At 39.2% G+C, this 17858-nt stretch overlaps 1 protein-coding gene across 1 annotated transcript in view; it reads left to right on the top strand.

Annotated features, from left to right (window-relative positions):
• LOC149010543 (piezo-type mechanosensitive ion channel homolog) overlaps positions 1 to 17858 on the top strand; it is a 70437-nt gene that overhangs the window by 33672 nt on the left and 18907 nt on the right. The window contains exons 9-15 of the mRNA XM_089161559.1: positions 3451 to 3666; positions 3757 to 3934; positions 6025 to 6153; positions 6356 to 6529; positions 6670 to 6915; positions 12883 to 14433; positions 15170 to 17673. Of these exons, the coding sequence (XP_089017685.1) occupies positions 3451 to 3666; positions 3757 to 3934; positions 6025 to 6153; positions 6356 to 6529; positions 6670 to 6915; positions 12883 to 14433; positions 15170 to 17673 (4998 nt within the window). The remainder of the gene's footprint in view (positions 1 to 3450; positions 3667 to 3756; positions 3935 to 6024; positions 6154 to 6355; positions 6530 to 6669; positions 6916 to 12882; positions 14434 to 15169; positions 17674 to 17858) is intronic.

Below are 17858 nucleotides of genomic sequence, written 5' to 3'. Positions count from 1 at the left end.
ATCTAGCCTACGGTGTCACTGATGAAGGTCTGATATTACCGAATGGACCGGATTAGAAGATGTAGTCAAAGCAGATGCATATTCTCCAATCGGCTCGAGCAAATAAAGTCCATTGTCTAGTTTACCACATCCAATCTCCTTCTCCGTGACCAGATCCTAGAAGACACAGTAAGATGGGAAAAAAGTCACTTTACAATTCAAGTCATGTGTAAGACTACTGATAGAGAGCAAGTTAGTAGAGAAAGAGGGAACATGTAAAACTATAGACAAAGAAAGTGATGGAGAATGCTGAATGGTCCCTTTTCTAGTAATGGAAGAAAAGGAGCCATCAGCAATTCGAACTTTATCCTTTACAGAAGTTGGAGAATATTGTAAGAAAGAGGTGGATAAACCTGTCATATGATCTGTGGCTCCTGTATCAATGATTCAAGGAGTAGAAACTGAAGAAGCTTGAAAGCCTGTAAAAGTTTTATCTGAAGTAGCAAGGTAGGAGTTGGTATGGTTAGTAGAGGAAGCAGTGGTCGAAGCTCTACCAGTAGTAGAAGACTGCATAATACGTCGCAGAGTAGCAAACTCCTCTTGTGAAAAACCAACGTCTGCAGAGGGTGTGGTGGAAACTGTCTCAGAGAGATTAGCCTTTGGTTTTCCCGTTCTTTGTGCTCGTTTTTGCTCAAAATCAGTAGGCTTCTCATGCAGTTTCCAACAATTTGCCTTGGTATGATATGGTTTGTAACAGTGCTCACACTTGACAATCTCCTTAGCCGAATCAGATTTAGTGTGAATAGACTGTAAGGCTGATTTCTCCATAATAGGAGTATGAAGCATGACTAATCGACGACTTTCCTCACACTGAACAAGAGCATAAGACTGTTCTAGTGTAGGAAAGGGAGAACGACTTAAGACTTGCATTCTGATCTGATTGTACTCCACATTCAAACCTGCTAAGAAGTCATATACCCGGATTTTATCAATGTGCTTCCTATAAGTAGTCACATCATCTGGGTTAGTGGGATGATAATCCCCATAATGATCCAACTCCTGCCAAAGAGAGCGCAACTCAGCATAATAGTGGGCCACAGTCAGTTCCTTTTGGGTAGTCTTATGGAGCTTCTTTCGTAACTCATAAACCTGTGCATCATTCCCCAACTGTCCATAGGTTTCAGTAGTAGCTTTCCAGATTTGGGCTTCAGTATTAAGTAATAGGTAACCCCGTGCAATATTTGGATGCATGGAATTTAAAAGGAATGACATAATAAAAGAGTCATTTGATATCCATTTATCCTGTAAAACACCTGCGGTAGTGGGTTTGATAGTGGTGCTCGTAATGTATCCAACTAGTCCTCTTCCAGTAATAGTCAGGTAAGCAGAGCGAGACCAGATCAAATAATTTGTTCCATCAAATCTCACGGAAAAAGAATGAAGAGTGGGGTAATGTTCGTAGCCAGTGGGAGCAGGAGTACCATCAATGGTTGTCATGTTGACAAAATTGTTTGTTGTTCTTCTGTCTTCACCCTTTTGAAGTAACAGAAACGTCACAGAATGCAATAGTCGAACAGCCCAAACAATTCAAAAATACATATAAGGAACACCTTTTTTTTTTTTTAAGGTGCAAAAGTTATAAAAGAAACTACAAATAAACCAACCCTTGAGACATCAAAATATGGTTCGGTCAAAGGATGGGTCTGGTCTGGTCTGGTTTATTGGCTTTTTTTGGCTAATAGAAACAGAGACAAAAAAAATCTGGTCTGGTCTATTTCATCAGGCGGGATATGAAAATATGGGTTTTGACATTAACATATCATTCATATGTTACGTGTGAAACACGATGGCGATGGGGATGGAATAAGGTGACGGTGATGGCAACGGAAGTAGGCGATGGCGACTGAAGCGGCGACGGCGACGGCGACTGAAGCAGGTGACGGAAGTAGAGTCTGGCGGAAGCAGGTGACGAAAGCAGGCGACGGAAGTTGCAGTTTAGTTTTTCTTGTTGAAGAAGAAGATGGAATCTGAAAAAAATCTCTCAAATCACCGAAAGCAGAGTCAAAGATGCTCGTTGTAACTCACGAACTCAACAACGAACGATTTAAATTCGCACGGCTCCGTTTCAACCCTAATCGATAGCAGAGGCGATGGGTTCTGAAGAGATGTCTCGGTAATGGAGGTAGGTCTTCCTCAATGAGAATTTTTTTTTTCTTCTCTTCCCTTCCCTAATCGAACTTAGGCTCTAATGCCATGTTGAGTAACACGATATTAGTAGAATGGCTTATTGATCAATGATCTCAAGCCCTCTATTTATAATTAAGTGGAAAGTATACTATTACAAGGAATAGAATTTTACTTGAATACAAACTCTAATTTAACTCCTATACAAACTCTAATTGGACTCCTAATAGAATCCAACAAGGTAATTGGGGCAAGCCAAACATCGAATAGAAGGACAAACTTTCAGTTGTTCAGACAAAATATCGAATACCTGGAGTGAAAAATTGATGGGTCTCACAAACCTGAGGTATAAAAACAGATTCCACTCATTCAGGAAAAACGTTGAACACCTGGAGTAAATTGATGATGGCCTCATCAACATCAACGATATTAAAATGTAGATTGAATTAGATTCAGCAACAAGAAGCAAGGAATGCATAAGTCTCATTTAATATATATATATATATATATATATATATATATATATATATATATATATATATATATATATAAAACTAGCAGCCAAAAGAGAGGTCGATTTCACCAGGTTTTGCGAGGACTCAATCTGTCAAGGTAGAAGTAGAATTCAATGTAGATTGCAGTTAGGTGCAGCATTTTAGAAGAAATACTGGTTCTGTTACCCCATATATTAAGGAAGGAGTGATTAAGTTATAGGTATGCAGCATTAGGCGGCTGCATACCATTGGGAGAACCAATAAATAGGACTAGCAGAGAATTACTGGAGAAATCCTGAGATCTGATTACAGAAGCAGAAAGGATGGAACTAGCCCTGTACCTGTACACACTGTCCACATAACAGTGTCACGGCAGATAAGACTAATTTACCCCTAGACACTCGACAAAAATTTCACGCAGGAAAATGATGCCATAACTAGATATTTTTTGGAAACTGAGTGATGGGAACGGTTTTCCCCTCTGAAGATGGGCCTTTGGTGCAACAATAAGCTTTGATTCAGTGTGACCAAGTGGTCTAGTGTTTGAGTTTGGATACAGGCTGTGTACATTATGACCCTCCCCATACGTGCAGTAGTAATCTTGTAGGAGTCTCATGCTCTGGGTGCTCCCTTTTTTCAAATATTTTGGATTTTCTCTACAACAAAAATGCCTTGTTCATACTTTATTGGTAATTTTTTCCAATGTTGGCTGTACTTTTGAAATTCAATCTCGATATTCAGTTGAAATGTGTTCTTATCTTATGTGTAAAACTTTCAGTGGTGAATGTGACAGGTTTCCTTGCTTGCTCTTTCATTTTGGAGTTTCCATTTTGCAAGCTTATGTGCATTTGGGCTGCTTGTCTATGTTGGCTACATTCTCTATGCCTTCCCTTCTCTCTTCCGCTTGCACCGGTTGCATGGGTTGGTTCTTGTGTTTATTCTTTTGTGGGCTGCCAGCACGTATATATTCAATGTGGCATTTGCTTACCTAAACAAGAAGCTGCGCAAAGTAATTCCATGCCTTGTCACTTCATAGAATTTTGCTCAGTTTTCATGGAGGTCGTAGACTAATATAATTTTTTGTGGGATATAATTTCAGGACACAGAGATGTGGGAAACCATTGGGTTGTGGCATTACCCTATTCCTGGATTCTATCTACTTGCACAATTTTCTCTTGGAATTCTTGTTGCCCTGGGCAATCTTGTGAATAATTCTGTTTTTCTGTACTTATCTGATGCGGAAGGGCAATCCTTGAATGATGATCGTACTGTAGAAGGTGAGAGAAGGCATTTGTATGATTAGTTATGCAAAGTAATATTGTTTACTGTGACAAGTTTATTTCTAATGGTAGCTGATCATGTTGTTTCTAAAGTTGCATTTTTCTTGGGTAGTGTGTCAAAGAAGCTTAGACTAATATCTGCTGCTTTTTCTATGTTCATGACTCATCTAATCAGCAGTTCAGCACAATAGCTGTTTTATTGGAAAGCATTACTTTTAGGTTTTAGGCAGGTTCAGAAAGGTACTAGAGTAAAACTTCGATATTTCTAGAGAAAAATTGTAAATATCCCTAACTACTGTCTACCAATGTTTTTATGGTGAATGAAATAATATAATTGAAGGAAGAAAAGCTCCAGAAAAGAGAAGCACAACAGCAGACAAGCCTCACATCAGTGCGAAGGAGGGGAGAGGGTGGGAGATGCCTCCGGAGGCTAAGATTTGCCTATTACTGGGGGGAACATTACAAAACACAGCTACAGAGTCCCAAATATGACGGAAAGGTCTGGAGTTGGAGATACATTTCCTGAGGTCTTGCTCCATTTAAGTGCGATCTCGTAGTTCTTGGTCTGTGAAGATGCGTTGTTAGGTGCTCCTTTTTCCCATTGAGGCCGAACCTAAATCTGTGCTCGAGAGATAGCTGTCCATACACTGATAAGGGATGTATGGATTTATGGTGGCAGCAAAGGCTAATTTTTTACCTTTTGACTTGTACAGGTATTAGTTCTGTAGTTGGTAGTTGTCTTGTAGTTGGTCAGTGGTCCTGTATGGGATTAAGGATGTTGCACACCTGCCTTACATATGGGCCGACTCAGGTCAGCATCAACCAAGACTGAGACCAAAACTGATTATTGAGCGCCTAGTATGACTGTATGAGATGGAGAGAGTGGTGGGGCTCTTGTAACTTGCAAGTTCTGGAGAGTGGAAGAACAACGGATGAGTTGAAAAGCTGAATGTGACGCTAGAAGTATGGGCTGGTAGTAGCAATGCAATCTTTTCGGTGGAAGTCATTTTTCAATATACTTCAAGGTGGTGGTAATGCCTCCCTAGATAGGGCCAAATAGTTTCAAGCCCCTTGTGTTTGCTTTCTATGGATAGCAGCGCTAGAGAGTTTCTCACATCTGTAAGTGGCGAGGGAGGGGGGGGGGGGGGGGGGGGATAAGCCTTAAGAAACATGAGTAAGTTGTATGGAAAAATGGAAGAGGAGGCAATCTGTATTTGAGCTGCAGTTTTTCTTTCGTGGTGTTTTTTTTAATAATGTTTTTCTTCTCTCTTTTTTTTTTTGGTGGGGGGGTGGGAATGTCATGAGTTTAAGGCTTTGTTGGAGCTTTCCTAAACTCCATTCTGGAGATGTTAGTGAGTAGGTTTGAAGCCTTGTTTTGCTCATAGAAAATGGGATAGGATTCGACCTATAAATGGAAAGCTGAAATCCGCCGACGAATTCGCATTCATATTCATTTAAGGGTGTCCATATCCGTAATTTTTCTTACTGAAAAATATTCAGATCTGTCAACTAAGTGGGCGGATTCGGATTCGGATTATTGCTTATCGGATCAGATAATATTTGGATAGAGTAAAGTATTCAACATTTTCTTCTCTAAAAAGGGATGATAATAGGATTTGGAAGCCGGTAATCGGAAATTATCCGGTTAGAGTAAAGTATTGAACATTTTTCTCTAAAAAAGGGGCTAATAATTGGATTGGGAAATTGGAAATCGAAAATAAAAGATAAAAAAAAATGACGAACTCCAATCAATAATCGGATAGTGTATCGGATCGGATTATTATTGGATATCCGATAAAGTTCCGGATTTGAATTTGGATGCCTTCTCTAAATTTCTGCCGGATTCAGATTCAAATAGCGGTTTTGCTAATCGGATTCGGATTCAAATTTGGATTTGGATTCAGATGTTGGTGTATTCAAGTTGAATCTGATCCGTTTACAAGTCTAGATAGGAACACTCGCATCTTTCGCATGGAGTCTGATTACTTTGTAGTTCTACTTACATTTAATTATTAATTTACTATTGTTAGTACTTTTAATGTACTTCAGCATCACATAAATGTGCTTCATTTTATCTTAAATTGCAGAGATGGAAGAAACAAAAGTATTGATTGTAGCTACAATAGCATGGGGTCTACGCAGAAGCTCTCGAGCTATTACGTTGGCTCTGATACTTCTTCTTGCCATGAAGCCTGGCTTTATCCATGCCATATATAGTATGTTCAATATTTGATTTCTCCATCTTATGCTTAATTAAGTTTTTCTTCTTTTTGCATTAACAGTACATCTAAGAAGTTTAATAGTGAGCATAAGTTGATTGGTAATCCTCCAATGAGCCATCTCATGAGGCTTGAATGAAATTATGTGACATCATTAAGGAGTTTACTAATTAATGCCAAATCCTGTTCAATACTTCAGTGGCATTCTTTTTGGTGTACCTATTGAATCATACTGTGAGCCGAAAGTTACGTCAATCTCTGATTCTTCTATGTGAGGTGCACTTTGCTCTGTTGTACATCCTTCAGCTTCATCTGATCTCCAATGCTTTGGAGCAAAAGGGTTCTTTCACCATGGAAGTCCTCTCACAGTTAGGTATGACTGTGGATTTAGTTGGTTCCCCTAACTCTCTGGTCATGGATTGTTTAGCTTGATCTTTAGTGTATGACATTTGTAAGACATGATTTGCTTTATTATTTCTATTGGCAATTTTTGTAACTAATGTATTGATGCAGGTCTCATGGACCATGTTACTTTCTGGGATTTCTTCGAAATTGCTGTACTTGCAAGTTTCTGTGCAGTTCAAAACCATGGGTTTGATGTGCTCTTTTCATTCTCTGCAATTGTGCAGCATACTCCCTGCCCTCCATTTGGATTTAGTATCTTGAGTGCCGGTTTGAACAAATCACTGAAATCAGTTCTCGTGTCAGTTTGTTCTTCTTCATTTGCTGGAGAGTGCCATTCCAATTACCCTTCTTATGGTATAACTACAACTGTTCTCCAGATTTACTGTATCTTAGAATGATTAATTTACCTTATTTTTTTGCACTTCCTGTTTGATTAAGAATAGGAAAATAACTGTTCTAGATTAAATTCACAATCTTCTTTAGTCTGGACTCTATAGAGCGGTCTCATCCTGTGTGATCTCTTTGATTGATATTTAAGCCATATTTTAAACTACCAGTGGAAGTATATTTTTTATAGTAAAATCGTTCATGAACTTGTATCCATGTTCTCTATAATCAAGTTTGTAGTTTGTCCAGATATTAACTAATAGTCACAAAATCATTGATGAACTTGTAGCCATGTTCTCTAAAATCAAGTATGTAGTTTGTCCAGATATCAACTAATAGTCACATGTAGTCATACACATATTATGTTACAGTGTGACCTTATGAGTCAGTCCTGATTCAGATGAAACTAATTGATAAAGACACACTGGAGTATACATGGTCAAGGATGGGATATAAGGACAGTAAGATTTAGGTTACAGTGGAGACGGACACATGTCAATGTAATGGCTAAATGAGCAGTACTAGTTGCAATGGCTAAATGAGCAGTACTAGTGATGTGAACACAGGGACCCACCTGGCCGAAACCCTAGGTGGACCCCCAGGATGGCTCCAAGAAATCCCCATGAGCTGGCCGAACTACCTAGTAGGGGTATTTACGGCATTTTAGCCCTCTTTTCGGTGCTGGAATTATTTCCAGATGTATTTTCTAGATTTATGTTGGTTTTTATTTCTTAATTTGAGTTGTGTTTCAATTGGTTAGGTTTTGGATAAGACTTGACTTTTGTAAAAAGAGGATTCCTATCTTCTAGGAGGATCTTATCTTTTAAGAGTTAACCTTTAGTTAAAAGTTGTCTTTTAGTAGTTGGTGATTGAGTGTCTTAGGGAATTCTTTTTCAAGTGGAATTCCTTAGATAGAGTCTTGAGTTATTTGGTCTTTTCTTTTCAGCACATGTCTTTAGTTGTTTAGATTCCAAATCAAAAGTTAGGATTATGTGGCGAGATCCTTATCTGTTCCCACTTAGTCGTAGGGTCTTTTGAAGGCTATAAATAGCCTAGTATTCTTTGTAATTCTTCAAGTCTGATTATTTGAATAAAATTGATTGAGTTTGAGGATCATGGTTTGCTAGTTGAGTAGGCCATGGTTGAGTAAGAGTTTGTTCAAGGATCAGCATATCTATCATCAAGTTCAACTTCTTCTTCTTCATTCCTGCAACTATAGACATTCAAGTAAGCTTCTTCCAAAGTTCCAGAAGCAGCCAACCAAGTACAAAATTTCCCCACCCCATCCCCTGCCTCTCTCGTGCAAGCCCTCTCTCACCCTCCTCTGCCTTGCGCAGACCCAGAAAGCCCACCCCACCTGATTGCATCCTCTCTCTCTCTCTCTTCCCTTTCATTCACAGGTTCCCAGCAAGCCCCCAGCCCCTTCATAACCTCCCCCCCTGAAAGGTGTCCCTTGCTGCTCCCCTGTCCTGCGTGACATCTCCCACCCCCTGCCCCGGCTGCCGCACCAGAACAGCAGCGACCCAGCCCCCCTATGACACCCCCATTCCCTCTCTTGCCCTCCCACAACACTTTTAAGCCCCTTCCTCTCCCTGCTCCTCCCTAGGAACCCATCCCCTCCCAATCCACTCACCCTCTCTCTCTCTCTCTCTCTCTCTCTCTCTCTCTCTCTCTTTGTGTGTGTGTGTGTGTGCATCTCTTTCTTGCGGCAGAAAAAGAAAACAGAAAACAGAAAAGAAGTAAAGAAAAAGAAGAAGAAAAAAAGAAAAGAAAAGAAAGAATTGAGTTGCTTAAGTTTCTCAAGAAATCTTGAATTGCTTTCCCTCCAAAGTTTTCTAAATTTTCTCTTCAATCCATACCCATCATAAGATCCCTTCTTCAACCCATTTGTGTTTCTTTAGTTTTCTTTCAATTTTCACCTACCCATAGGATTCCTTAAGATTATTGGAATAATTTGCGGGAAGATTCTGGGCAAATTCTAAATTCTAGGGAATCTTCCAAGAAACCCTAACCCTAGAATTGGATTTGCATAAACTAGTGTTATTCTTTTTGTCATGTTGTGAGAGGGAGTCCTAATCATGGAGAAAATTTCGTTCAAAACCAAGGTTTTGATCCAGTCCCAGACTGAAATCATTTTGGTCGAAACCTGGTACTTAATCTGAAAGTTTCAACCCTAGGTTTTAGGCCTTACATGACCTCCAAATGGTCTAAATTCTTGTCTTCTATCTATTCAAAGCATAATAAACACAATGGAACTACTATTTTCCCCAAAAATCCACTGAAAAGCTAACATTCAAGTATATACTACCACATGACAAGAACCAAGAAGTACTAACTGTATTGCGTAATTTACATTTATATAGCATGGTAATGGTTAGAAGTTACTTAAGTTATAACTTAAAACTAACAAGTTACAAAGTTTCAAGAAATACAAGTACATAGACAAATAGACAACAAATGAACAAAAGGGATAGATTGCTCCCATCTAATACATGTGTCGCTGTAATGTCTGCTCCCATACCAAGCACAATACAATCCCATGACATATGGACCATATGGTTGTCAAGGTGGTTGACAATTGCAGCTCTATACGTTGCCTCATCCACATGTGTTAGAAGTCTTGATGGTGGGAAGTTCGAATAAACAAATGCTGTTGGAGGGGCTGGTGGTGGTGGCTGAATGTCAAAGATTTGATTCACAAATGAATGTAACCCCGAGGAGCCCTGGCATTGGTATTCGGAAGGGATGCCATAATGAGCATAACTATAAGGTCCAACTGGTGTTTGACTTTGATAGCCAGGAGGGACACTGTAAAGTCTATGACTAAAAGGTCCATAACTGGAACCAGAAGCAGAACCAACACTCTCAATAGCACTATCATGTGACTGGGAATCGGTGAGTCTATACCATCCTGATCCTCTGGAGGTACAGGCTCTGGAATCATCTAAGCTCATGGATCCCATACAGCACACCAAGCTTCCTACATCAACCGGACGGTAAGGCCTATATGATGATGTCTCCTCCGTGCCATATCTGTGTTCTTTCCTCTTCCCCTTCCCCTTACTAGTATATGTTGAAGCAGTAGGACCTCGAGATGCAGCTCCACCATGGTCTGAATCTTGTGTCGCATGGATAAACTGCTCTCTGTGGTGAACCTCGGTGGTTGTCCTCCTCGTCCCTGACTCTCAGCTAGTGTTGGTGGTTGTGGTCTCTCCTTAGGATCAGCCGAATCCTAATCACGAGGTCCAACATCATCATCCTCCCCTCTATCACCTCCATCATCATTAAAGCGAGGGTATGCTTGAGTCGTCGCATCATCCTCGGTGTTTTGACCACACAATCAAATCCTCAATCTGTGTGGATGTAGTGTGGCACGAAGGGATGGGCAGGCATTGCATGTGCACTCCCCTCCTGAGCCAATAAGTCATCCATATCATCCCCCATATGCTTTGCAGTATGTCTACTGGGACGACCTCCCTCCTTATCCAGCTCTCCACTATCCCTGATTCACTCAACTACTGGGTTATCATCATCATTCATCTCAAATATGTCAGCCAACTCGATCATGTTACTCTCTGTCCATCCCTTGTTTAAAATGATTCTCCCGCAGTCTCATATTATAATGTATATAAACAAGGTCTTCTAGACGTTTCACACCCAATCAGTTACTTCTCTTTGAGTGGATGAAGCTAAAGCTACTCCAATTCTGCTCACACCTAGTGGTAGGACATGTTTGGGAGAGCACTCTACATGCAATCGCACTCATGTGGGTTGAGTCATGGCCATATTGCAACTACCATTCAGCTGCAACAAATATAGACTTGAAGTCAATACTTAAGTAACGAAAATATAGAATATAAATAATTAAATAATATAATGAATTAACTTACCCCTAGGGGTGGATTACCGTCCCGATATGGCCATGGAGTGACCGAAACTCTCACTAGCATCCCTAAATGCCTTCATTTAATATAAAGGAAAACAATAACTAGGTTATTACTTAATAACTAGCATGAAACTATGAATTGTGAATTATGAAATCACAATCTCAAATCTCTTGGGTAAGCATTGATTTTCCAATGAATGAACATCATTTTGGATGTAGAGATTACTCATGGATCAATTTGCTTATAACAAAGAGCACAAACTCCTATTGAGTATGCAGGAGCATAGCTCCAGGAACTTTAGGGTCATTCTGTAGATTATAGATCTGGTCAAATTTGAGATGATGTATTTTGTGCCATAAAATTCTTAGATGAATCTAAAATCATATGGGAGTGATACTCATCAGGGAAAAAACAGAATGGGAGAAAGAAATATTAGCAGGAGGACTTGCATGCCTGATTGCACTCCTGTTATTTTGGAGATAGTTTGCCTTGCTTCCTCCTTTTTTTTTTTTTTGGGATGAGTAAATAATATGTTAAACCGAAAGAATGAAGAAAGATACAAAGAATGATACAAGAGGGGGGGGGGGGCAGAAACAGCCTCTAAGTAGGGGGCCGGAATATGGAGCTGAGACCCCAGGGGAGACAACAATGAGCCTTGCTTCCTCCTTGGAAACCCATTAAGTTACATATGATGAATTGTTTGCTGAGGGGTCTTTGATCGTTTGGGATGGGAGATATTTTCAGAAACAAACATAGAGAGACTAATGTCTATCTTTGGCTTTTGTTTGATTTTTTTTTTTTGGGGGGGGGGGGGGGGAGGAACCCAACCAGGATTAGAGTTTCTCCATGTACAGGGCATCATGTTGCTTGATGATGTAAGGTGACTCATAAACTACAGTTGCTTGGAGTTCCCGTTAGTTGGGAGGCTTCTGGGAATACTCACCCTACTTGGTAGGTGTTGGGATATTGGTCAACTTGAATATGTTCTTGGTGATGCCAAGGCTGGCCATTTCTTCCACAGGTTATTCAAAGTGACTATCACCAGAGAGTTTTTTAAGTAGCTGGCAAACCACTCTATATGTCAGCGCTGGACGGTCTTTATCTTTCTTCTATTGTATAAGTCTTCTTTCTTGATCTGTATTGGATTGGGCCTTTCCTGTGTTTTCCCTTTTCTTTTAAAGAAATTGTGGAAGGTTGGGTCTCAATTAATGGGAAGGTTTAATTTAATAATTGATTGTAACACAGCTGTAGGACTTACGGAAATGGTTGTCCATGTAATGAGACTCTCATCAAGGAATCCTCCTAATTGGTTCAGTTGATTGATTATATTGATTTGAATTACAGTTAATCCCCAGATTGGTTTTTGTTAGAAAACAAGCTTTAAACAATCAAAATAGCAGTTGAACTTGAACAAAGAAAAGAGAGAAGAAGAAGAAGAAGAAGAGAAGAGAGATGAAGAACTAGTAGAAAAGACCTGTGATTCTTAGCTAAAGAGTCTAGAATCACAGAGCACTTTTATTTATAGCTTCTAATGAATCTAATACAACTTGAGAGACAAGTAATTGTCCTCTAGAAGAAGGAAACAAAATATTACAGCTTTAGTAACTTCCTAACTCCTAAAATAGAAAGTTCTGAAAATAGAAACTACCGCCAAAATAGAAACTATGCTTTCTAAAAAACTCCCAAAACTTATGTAGCAAGATTCCCACATTAGAAATAGAAAATATAATCAAAACAACAGCAAAATACTGTTCACGTGAACAGTAAAAGCTGTTTATACTGTTCACGTGAACAGTAAAAACACTGTTCACGTGAACAGTAAACTCCAAATTTACGTATACTTCAACAGTTTTAACAGGTTTAAAATGTGTTCCTCTGGCTCTGAGAACCTAGTGATTAAATGTTTTCAGTACTGAGAGTGATAGGCACAAACTTCTATTGACATTTCATGATACTCTTTTTCAACCTTTTTATTTTTTATTTTTTTATTTCTTTTCCTGTTTTGATTTTTTGGTAGCTTCACTCACATACTTGTGTGTGCTTTCAGAGAGAAGGATAGCAACTTATCTCAGCAGAATGGGGCAGAAGTTTCAGTCTGTATACCGGTCATGTGGAACCTACATAGCATTCCTTACCATTCTCATTGCAGTATATCTGGTAGAACCTAATTATATATCTTTCGGATACCTTTTCTTTCTTGTATTCTGGATCATTGGGAGACAACTTGTGGAGAAGACAAGAAAGCGCCTATGGTTTCCCCTTAAAGTGTATTCGCTTATAGTGTTTATCTTCATCTATAGCTTGAGCATTTTCTCCAGCTTTGAGACATGGTTATCTGGAATGATTAACCTTTACCCTGACATGGGCTACAACCCGGAAGCCTCATTATTGGAGAACATTTGGGAATCCCTGGCTGTTTTGGTTGTCATGCAACTTTATAGCTATGAAAGGAGACAAAGCGTGTACAACAGAGTAGATGATGCCCATCAGTTGGAACATGGAGCCCTCAGTTTTTTCAGAAGATTGTTAATTTGGCACGGTGATAAGATCTTATATCTTTCCTTGTTCTATGCATCATTATCTCCCATCAGTGCATTTGGCTTTCTCTACCTTCTTGGCCTGATCATCTGTTCAACTTTACGTAAAGATTCTAGGGTTCCATCCAAATTATTTTTAGTTTATGCTGGACTCTTGGTACTAGTTGAATATCTTTTCCAGATGTGGGGTAAACTGGCTGAGATGTTTCCTGGTCAAAGGCATTTTTCTTTATCCTTTTTTATTGGTTTTCAGCTCTTTAAGCCTGGATTTTGGGGTCTGGAATCAGGATTGAGGGGGGAAGTTCTTGTTATAGTCGCTTGTGCACTTCAGTACAATGTCTTCCATTGGTTGGAAAAGATGCCAAGTGCTTTTGTCAATACAGGGAAAGGGGAAGAGCCTTGCCCACTTTTTGTCTCAAAAGAAGACAAACCAACCTGCATTTCTGTACATTCAGAGGAAAGTAAACCATCATCACGTACTGGCTTTTTACCTATGAAACAAAGAGCTACAACTAGCAAATCATGGCCATCTTTCAGCTCTGTTATGCATCAAAGGTCTGCTCCTGTGTCCTTTAAAACAGAACCGCAAGGCAGTAGCCTAGGAAAATATTCATTTGAATGTACCTGGGGAAGTTCTAGAGAAAGTTACAAGTGGAATAAGAAGAGGATTCTTTTTCTGAGAAAGGAGAGGTTTGACATGCAGAAGGTTACCCTGCAAATATATTTGAAGTTTTGGATAGAAAATTTATTCAACCTCTTTGGGCTTGAGATTAACATGATTGCTTTACTTCTTGCAAGCTTTGCTGTATTGAATGCCATATCTATTTTATATATTGCATCCCTGGCAGCTTGTGTCCTTTTGGACAGGCGCATTATCCGGAAGTTATGGCCCATGTTTGTTTTGTCATTTGCTGCAATTCTGACTCTTGAGTACTTCGCTGTGTGGAAAAATTTGGTGTCTTCAAATGGACATGTTCCCAACGAGGAAAAGATCCGTTGTCATGACTGCTGCAGCAGCAGCTCGAGTGTTTATTTCAACTATTGCAAAGACTGTTGGCTAGGTATGTTTCTCTCTTTGTCATACAACTATACTAACATGCAATTAGTACTTCCTTTTTCGTGTACAGTCTTTGATTCAGAACATCAAATTTATAATGTCAACCTTAATTGGACTGGATCCTCACAACAGCAGCAGATAATTGAATCTAAAAAGTGCCTATCTAAATGATACCTCTATAGCTGTATTTAGTATTTGACACCTCCTTTTGATTGCCCCACCTCTTATTCATAGATGTTCACTAAGTTACAGATAAAAAAAGGGTTTCCAAATTTTTTTTTTGAGAAGTGATATATCATTACATCATCATCAAAACATGTTATTGTTTTGAATGTATTTTGAGCATACATGTGAAATGACAAATTTCTCCCTCATTGAAGATTAAAAGGTGTTATACTAAAAGGCCTAGAAGTCAGGTTACAAATATTTTGAATAAGAAAAACCTTGAACCGGTAACCTATTTTGGTATATATTTCCTTGACGTATGGATTGAGTGGATGTTTATCTTGATGAGATTACATTAAAGTGGTAGGTAGGTAGGTGAGATTGGGTCATATTTAGACCTATTTAACATATTCATAGTACCATGTTCAATTCTTGTTTAATCATCAGAGACATCTGGGTTCAATATTTATTCAGGGCTTAATTCACTTCCCCATTCCACTGGTCTGATTGTCAGGATTTTCCCGCCCTCTTCCCCAAATATTTTGACATTATCTCATCTGATATTTTTTTCGTAGGAATTGTTGTTGATGATCCGCAAATGCTTGTCAGCTATTATGGGGTTTTTATGCTTGCATGTTTCAAACTTCGTTCTGATCATTTATCTGGTTTCTCGGGATCACAGACATACCATCAAATGGTATCTCAACGTAGTAATGCTTCTCTTTGGAGCGATCTATCATTTGAAACTAAAAGCCTGTGGACATTTCTAGACTATCTGAGGCTTTACTGCTACTGTCATTTGTTGGATCTTGTTCTTGCTCTAATTCTGGTGACAGGAACTCTTCAGTATGACATTTTGCACCTTGGATATCTCGGTTTTGCTCTCTTCTTTTTCCGATTGAGACTTGAAATACTGAAGAAGAGAAATAAAATCTTCAAGTTCTTGAGAATGTACAATTTTTCTCTTATTGTTCTTTCTCTGGCATATCAATCTCCTTTTTTAGGAGATTTCAGTGCTGGCAAGTGCGAAACAGTTGATTACATATATGAGGTCATTGGATTTTACAAATGTGGCTATGTCTTTCAAATAACTTCAAGATCTGCACTGGTTGAAATTGTCATATTTATGCTGGTAGCATTGCAATCATACATGTTTTCTTCCCAGGAGTTTGATTATGTTTCAAGATACCTTGAAGCTGAGCAGATTGGAGCCTTAGTCCGTGAACAGGAGAAGAAAGCAGCATGGAAGACTGCACAATTGCAGCATATTCGTAAATGTGAGGAGCAAAAACGTCAACGCAACTTGCAAGTGGAAAAGATGAAGTCTGAGATGCTTAACCTACAAATCCAGCTTCAAAACATGAACTCCACTAATTATGACAATACACATCCCTTAAATGAAGGCCTCAGAAGAAGGAAAACTAGTTCTCTAAGTTCAAATAGAGGAAGTGCAACCCCAGATAATGAAGAGAGTATCGTGAAGAAGCAGGATTTGCATACTAGTACAGATTCATTATTCCATTTTGAAATGCATGATTCTCCTAGAAGTGTAAAAAGTGAAAGTCTTTTGGTGTCTGAGTTTACTCAGAATTCAATGGATTCTCCTCCTTGTGAAATCATTGAACTTGAAGAGAAGGGTGCTAGTAGTGCATTTTTTGAGTTGGGTGGAAGAGAGAATGGAAAAGGCCAAGCAAAGGACAACCCATTAAAATCTGCAGTACAGCTCATTGGTGACGGTGTTTCTCAGGTACAATCATTGGGAAATCAGGCAGTGACCAACCTTGTGAGTTTCTTGAACATTGAAGATTCAGATTCTAATGATCACTATTCCTCTGCAGAGGATAGTCTGTATGATGAGATAGAGAGCCAGAGTGTGAGGCACGAACATTTGGTCCGAACAATTTCTATGCAATCTGGAAGTGAGAAGACAACGACTGAAGCTGCGAGCCTGCAAATAGGAAGAATCTTCCGCTACATATGGTCCCAGATTCGTTCCAATAATGATCTTGTGTGTTACTGTTGCTTTATTGTTGTATTCCTCTGGAACTTCAGCATTCTTTCAATGGTCTACCTTGCAGCTCTTTTCTTATATGCACTATGCATAAGTACTGACCCAAGTTACATTTTCTGGGTTATTATGCTGATCTACACAGAATTCTATATCTTACTCCAGTACCTCTATCAAATTATCATTCAACATTGTGGGTTGACCATCCAGTGGGACCTATTGCTGGAATTAGGATTTCCCTCTGAAAAAATTAAGTCGTCTTTTGTTGTCAGCACATGGCCTCTGTTTTTGGTCTACTTATTTACCCTTCTACAGAGCTCAATAACTGCAAAAGATGGTGAATGGGTGTCGGTTACAGAATTGGAATCCTTTAAGAAGAGAATTCTTTACCAGGGGGAGTTTCTTTTGATTTCTGGCTGGAAGGGGAGAGTTCAACAATTACTATTACCAGTAAAAAATGTCACGAGAATGATCATAAGAAGTTTCTGTAGATATTGGAAATCACTAACACAAGGAGCAGAGTCTCCTCCTTACTTCGTGCAGCTTTCAATGGAAGTTAAACCATGGCCGGAGGATGGCATTCAACCAGAGAAGGTTGAATCATGCATAAATAAGTTGCTGAAGGATGTTTATAGTGAAAGATGCCAGGAAACAAATCCAGATATTCGCCATTCTGCAAGCAGGGTTCGTGTCCAAAGCATTGAAAGAAGTCAAGAAAATCCAGATGTGGCCCTGGCTGTTTTCGAGGTGGTATATGCTTCCCCTTTGACAGAGTGCCACCCGAAGGAGTGGTATAAATCTCTAACTCCTGCATCCGATGTAGCAAAGGAAATAGATGCAGCTAATCGTCGAGGGTTTGTTGAAGGGATAGGATTTCCTTACCCTATAGTTTCTGTGATTGGGGGTGGAAAAAGAGAAATTGATCTCTATGCCTACATATTTGGTGCAGATTTGACTGTCTTCTTTTTGGTTGCCATATTCTATCATTCTGTCATAAAAAATAACAGCCAATTTCTCGAGGTGTATCAGCTTGACGATCAATTCCCAAAAGAGTTTGTCTTTATCTTGATGGTAAATCTCTCTTTTTGTCAATCGATTTGAGTTTCTGTACTGTATTATTTTGAATTTGGTGTGACATTAATATAGTTCCTATAAGTAGCTGGAGAATGCAACAGACTTATCATGGTTGTGCTAAGTCAGACTTTACTTCTGGGCCTTAACAGTATTGGAATTTGCAAGACGAGGTTACTGGGCTA

This window comes from Hakea prostrata, chromosome 7, assembly GCF_041222555.1.
Source record: "Hakea prostrata isolate BN-2017 chromosome 7, UWA_Hpros_2, whole genome shotgun sequence".
NCBI classification, from domain to species: domain Eukaryota; kingdom Viridiplantae; phylum Streptophyta; class Magnoliopsida; order Proteales; family Proteaceae; genus Hakea; species Hakea prostrata.
Note: the sequence above shows the minus strand (reverse complement) of the source record. Positions and strands in the feature narration are given on the sequence as shown.